The 6,460-nt window shown below is 34.2% G+C and overlaps 1 protein-coding gene across 1 annotated transcript in view; it reads left to right on the top strand.

Annotated features, from left to right (window-relative positions):
- Positions 1 to 6,460, top strand: part of SPOCK3 (SPARC (osteonectin), cwcv and kazal like domains proteoglycan 3) — a 253,756-nt gene that overhangs the window by 130,958 nt on the left and 116,338 nt on the right. The window contains exon 4 of the mRNA XM_004717292.2: positions 6,440 to 6,457. Within this exon, the coding sequence (XP_004717349.1) occupies positions 6,440 to 6,457 (18 nt within the window). The remainder of the gene's footprint in view (positions 1 to 6,439; positions 6,458 to 6,460) is intronic.

Genomic DNA, 6,460 nt, shown 5'->3' with positions numbered 1-6,460 from the left:
CCAAGATCCATCAATCCCATTGTTTTCTCCTCAGGAATGTTTATCCCACCTATCTTATTTAGATTAGGAATGCAAAAACAATAACAAACAGACAAACAAAACAAAAACAAATAAACAAACAACAACCACCAAAAAAAAGCCTATAAATAGTTTCAGGTCTGTCTGTTGACTTTATGAGTGTTTGCTTGGTTGAGTCTGAAGAGGTGGCAGGCCATGCCTCCAAGTCAGTTTTAGGGATTCCTCAGAGACTTCATTGCTTTGCTTCCTTTGCTGCTCTGTTGTATGCCCTTTGTGTTTTGCCCTGGTGTGGTGGGGTCAGCTCCCACACTGTGTCTCCAGTGTTGTCCCAAAAGCAGTATTGGTCAGTGAGGGACGTCAGGTCTCATGGTGGGGCCAGCCCTATGGTCCTCTCTGTGTATTGGCTGCTCTGAGTAGGAATATCATCCTTGGGGCTTGGTGGGCCAGGATGTATTCCACTCTCTTTCTCTCCCCTGCCCTCTTAGTTTGCTCCTGTGTGCTCTGAGCAGACGCGCCCCTCTCCCAGACCTGTAACTTCAGTGCTGCCCTCTATAATGCATTCTTCTGGGGAGGAGATCCATGTAGCTAGGATTGGGACTGGCCTTGTAGACCACTCTATTAGTTCGCTGCTTCATTTGGGTATGTTGCATTCACGTTTTGGAGCATCAGGTTGAAGTCTGATCCGTCTCTCCCTCTCCTGCGGAGATATAAACAATACCCTCCTCTTGAATGGGTTAGTACCCCAACCACCACCACCCATGTCCATTTTTCCCCTTTTCCCATCCTTTTCAGTTGGCTGCCATATGTATGCCCGCAAGCAGTTAGCCTGATTTTCCATCCATGTTTGGTTGTTTGATTGATTATCAACTATGTGCTTTCTTGTGTTGTATGATTTGCATTTTCTGCATTCCCTGGGAAGTTAAGGAGCTTTGATCATGTCATGGGTTATATGGTGCAATGCTAATCATAGAGACAACAATTTGAAACTACTAGCTGCTCCACAGGAAAAAAATGAGGCTTTCTACTCTCATAAACTTACAGTCTTAGAAATCTACTTCTGTTCAGTCCTCCATACTGTAAGTCAGAATTAACTCAATAGCAACGGGTTTGGAGTTTGAATTTGGATAATTAAAGACTTATAGCTGGTAGTTCATTATACTATTGTCATTATATTATTTGCATGCTCAGAGAATAATTATAAGGAAATAAGGGTGGGATTGTTTTAATTCATTTTTTCCTTCGATTTCATTAGAACTAAGTATAAATTATATTTCTCAATCTTTTCTCTGCTAATATTTTGTATGAGATAATTTTTTTATATGGGTGCTGGAATTTTCTATACATTATGAACTGTTTAGCAGCATGTCTTGCTCATGTCCCTTCCCTGCCAAGGTGTAACAACCCAAACGCTTCTTAAATATTGTCAATTGTAATATGAAGAAACACAATGGTCTCCAGCTGACAACTTGTCTAAGCAATCAGCCACAGCTAAAAACTGGAAAACTGTTTGCAATAGCTTGTTTCCTGAATGGTTCCCTCATTTTGCTAGTTAGGATTCTTTCTCTCCTATGACATTTTCTTCTTTGATCTTATTTCTAGACAAATGGCTGTAAGCATATACTCTGTGGTCAGTGTCAATTTTGATTATTACAAGGGCAATTTTGCTTTTTCACATTACTCATCCCCTAAACATTCTTAATATACATGGTCTTAGCTAATCAGGAGTATATAAATCATGTCTTTTTATAGTACTTGCATTTTTTATCATTAAAGGCTAATGAGCATGCCCTTTATGTGATATTTCAGTTCACTTATGCCTTTATAAATATTTCAGCTTTTTGGTAATTAAGTAAATTGATCATTATTAATTAGAAATGCAATCAGTTAGTGAAGCTAAATAAAAAATACTTGATCATAACATTTCTAACATACTTTAATATCTTTGAATGTAATTGTTTACAAAGATTCATGAAGATTATTTTTCTTCCACAAATGAATCATATGAAAATAAAGCTAATGATTTTCTGATTGCAGGAAGCTACATTAATATGATTAGGCACATGGGTAAACCTGCTAGACATTATAAATGTGGATTTTTATTAAAAAGTTTACAGGGGAAAAAAATAAATAAGGTGTTTTCATAGTCACCTTAAGATAAGAGAAAATACTTCTTTTATAAAATAATTATTTTGATAACTATAATATTATTAGCTCATTTAAATCTAAAAGACCTATTAAAAATGTTTTATGATTATTATGCCAAGAAAGCTAGCTAGAACTAAACAAAAAAAGAAAAACTAAACTAAATTTGCACCTGTCCTATACTTGTTTTATATATTTCTTTCATGAGTCAAGAGAATAGATACAATGAATCATCAACTGCGAGGCAGAAAATATGTGATTATCTTTCTTAATAAACTAATAGTTCACATGTGAGAAGACTTGAAAAAGTTTATAGAAAATGGAATTGAAGGATAATTCACATTTTGGAAATGTTATATTTTCAGTCTGTATTTAAGTTTTATAGGAACTTTTATGCTTAAAAAAATACTAGTAAAATACATCACATTTAATTAGTGATTTAAGGTGTGAATGTGTATGGCATAAACTTTGGGGAGAGCTAAGATATTTCCAAAATTCTTTGCTTATATTCCACTTAGAAATTGGGCCAATGCTTCAGAATTTCTAGACAACCATCTTTAGAGTTTTCATAATTACTTAGCTATCTGTATACCTTCTTTTGGTTAGATATTAGACAGTTGAATCCCATTTAAAATTTAATGTAATTTTACAAGACAAAAATTGTTGTTGTAATTATTTAAACATTGAATAAAGACAAATAATGACCGCTTTCAATAATTGTATTTCTCAAAAAAATGGTCCACTATACTAAATCAAATAAATTTAAAGCTTTTCATGAATGTATTGATTTTTATTAATTTTTAATTTTTGTATGCATTTATTAAAAGCAATTGCTTTCTCAAACATAATACTAAAAATGATTAAAATATGGTCATTTAAAGTTAATATAAAACATATAATTTGACATTAACAATAGTCTAAATTCAGATATTAGAGGTTTCATTTACATTTTCACTATTATTTCAATAATGACTTTGATAGCTATTTTCCCTCCCATTCAAGTTTCCAATTATGGATTATATATTGCATTTAGTAGTCATGTACTAGGTGTTGAATTATGGCCCCCCACCCCCACATATATGTTGTAAATCTTAATCCCTATAACAGTGGTTAAATTGTCATTGGGAAATGGGTTTTCTTTGTTATGTTAATTAGGCCCTATCCTCCTGAGTTTTAAGCCATTCACGTTTGAGATATAAAAAGTATGTGTGAGATATAAAAAGTAGAGCTTAGTACAAGCAAATATAGGAGAAAGTAGACTTCATGCTACATCAAATCAGTAGGGAGTCGTGTATAAGACTCTCTCTGTGATCCATCAGAGAAAGAAAGCCCTCGCCTATAGCTGGTTAAGAATTTTGCTTGGCCAGCAAAGAGTTATTTTTCAGGAAAAAAATTAGTGTTGTACTGTTAAGAATAATATGATTAGTCACTGGAATATTAGGCTACTGGAGACAGAAACTCTACTCTATTTAACTTTAAAATAATGTATACTGAAGACATTACAAAATTATCTAGTAAAGAAATTGTTTCACTTCAGAATTAGCAAGGTATATTTCTTTTAAATTGAGGAGATGGTCATTGTCTTTTATAAGATAGATAACATTTACTATATTATAATGTCAAATGCCCAGTTACATGGTATTCTTTTCATTATGAGTTATAAATATTCAGACTGGACCTCTAAAGACAATAAATTCTGCCCCTTAATATTTGTGGTTGTTTGACTGCAGTTGAATTGATTTTTCATTAACATTTACTAAGAATCTGGTTTGTGACAGTTACTATAAGGATATATATATATATTTTTTATTTCTAAAGGGGGTTACGCATTGGGCTGCTAACCACAAGGTCAGCAATTCAAATCACCAGTTGCTCTATAAGAGAAAAATGGAGCTTTCTACTTTCCTAGAGATTTCCAGACTGGGAAACCCACTGGGCTAGTTCTACCCTATCCTATTGGATTGCTGTGAGTTGGAATTGACTCCATGGCTCTGAGTTTTGAGAGATATTTTACTATAATGTGTTTGAGAAAATTGAGATTGAGAACATGTACGAGATTAGCCCCACATTCCACATCCAGGAACCGTTGTGGTTAGGTGTTATCCAGCTGCTTCTAACGCATAGTAACCCTATGTATAACAGAGCAAATCACTGCCTGGTTCTGCACCGTCTTCACAGTATTCTTCTGTTTGATCCCATCATTGCAGGCAGTGTCAAATCAACTTGCCTTCCTCTTTTTCACTGTCCCCCTGATTCCCCAAGAATGAAGTCCTGCCATCCTTGCTGCTATGCAATCATCATCATCACAATTCAAATGCATCCACTATTCTCCAGTCTTCCTGATTCAATGTCCATCCGACTTTCACATGCGCACAAGGCAATTGAAAATATCAGGGCTTGGATCTTGTGCACTTTAGCGCTCAAAGTGACAACCTAGCTTTTCCATACCCTGAAGATGTTTTGTGCAGCAGATATAACCAATGCTATGTTTCCCTTTATCTATTGACTGCTGCCTCCACGAGCATTGATTGTGGACTCAAGCAAGAAAAAATCCTTGACAACTTCAACCGCTTCTCCATTTATCATTATATTACCTATTGTTTCAGTTGGGAGGATTTACGTCTTCTTTACATTGAATTGTAATCCATCCTAAAGGCTGCATTCCTTGATCTTCTTCAGCAAGGGTTTCATGTCCTCTTCACTTTCAGGAAGCATATCACAAGTTGTTAATAAGCTTTCCTCTAATCCTGAGGCTGCATTCTTCATATAAACCAGCTTCTCTAATTATTCAGTAATCATGCAGATTGAATAAGTATGGTGAGAAGAAACTACCCTGATGCTCACCTGTCCTGATTTTAAACCATCCAGTATTCCCTTGTTCTGTTTGCACAACTGTCTCTTGATCCATGTATAGGTTTTACGTGAGCACAATTAGTACTCTGGAATTCTGATTCTTCTCAAGGTTATCCTAAGGAACTGGTCCTGCTGAAATGTGTCTACAACTATGTTCCCCTTTAGCATTTGTAATAAAATTCTAAATGCTAGTTTCTTTAAAGTTTTGAATACTATGGTAATAAAACCACTGGCTAAAAGCTTGTATACACTTTCCTCTAAAGCATGCAAAATAGTTTCTGGGGCTTGTTACAATAGCCTTACATAATAATGACATTCCATAACTTTGTATTTATTCATCTATATGACCTTTGGGAATATCAATTTAAACTATTATGCACAATAGGTACTAAAATTCATCATATACCAAAATAAGAAGAATGAAATGTATACATTTACAAAATGCATAGCATGTAGGAAGTTGAGTCTTTTTACTCTCATCAAAATTTATAGTCTTGGAAATTTTCTATAAGGCACCTATGAGTCAGGTTTCATTAGATTAAAACTTTTTAAACTGAATATGTGGTTCACTAAAACTTTGGCAACAGCAAATTGGTTCTGAACACACAAAGATAAAAAATTAATTCAAACTCAAACATATAATGTTTCTGAGCTTTTCCTGGCAGTGCTTGCCTATGTTGCAAATTAATCAGAAGAAAAGGGTTTATAAGAGGAAAAAGTTTAAGAAGCCCTAGATTGGACAGCGGTTGTGTTTTGGAGTTTATATATGGTTATACTATGTTAAATACAGTTACATCTCCATAAATTAACTTATAAATATATACTTTATTGTACATATAAATGTATATGTTTAATCTCTCTCTGCATGTGTGTTGATAATGTCATGCCTTTGGGGGAAACCATAGTAATTCAATTTGTATTTTGTTTCATAAGTACAGCATTTCATAAATTTGTACTTTGTTTATTAGCCTAGTATTTTATGTTAGGCCATTCGATGATGTGCAAGTTGTTTGCCAAAAGCTAAATGAGCACAGTCTCTGAACTTAAAATTTAAATTCCAGCGAGAGAAGTTAAATACATGCATACTTAACTAATTAAAAGGCAAGAATATAAGTACAGTGGGCTAAGAAACACTGTCAAGCTCCATGCTATCCCTTTGTCCATTTGATCCCAAATTTCATTACTCAGATCAGGATGAAGCTGTCAGGCTATGAACAACATTTGTACCCTGTTAGGTTTCTGTTAGCCAAAATGACACTGAACACAACTCCATGACTTGCCTTCTTCATGGATCAGTATCATGTGGATATGTAAGATTGTACCTAACTATACTAAATAGACATATGCATGGAAATTTAAAAAAATATTTGCATAAAATTATTAAAAGAACTATATGTGTTTGATTTTTGTCTCTCCCTTTATACAGTGCAAACTAGAATATCAGGCA

The sequence above is a fragment of the Echinops telfairi genome, unplaced genomic scaffold (assembly GCF_000313985.2).
Source record: "Echinops telfairi isolate 266 unplaced genomic scaffold, ASM31398v2 ScPeMD7_5426;HRSCAF=6270, whole genome shotgun sequence".
In the NCBI taxonomy this organism is placed as follows: Eukaryota; Metazoa; Chordata; class Mammalia; order Afrosoricida; family Tenrecidae; genus Echinops; species Echinops telfairi.
This window is presented reverse-complemented; position numbering and strand designations above follow the sequence as displayed.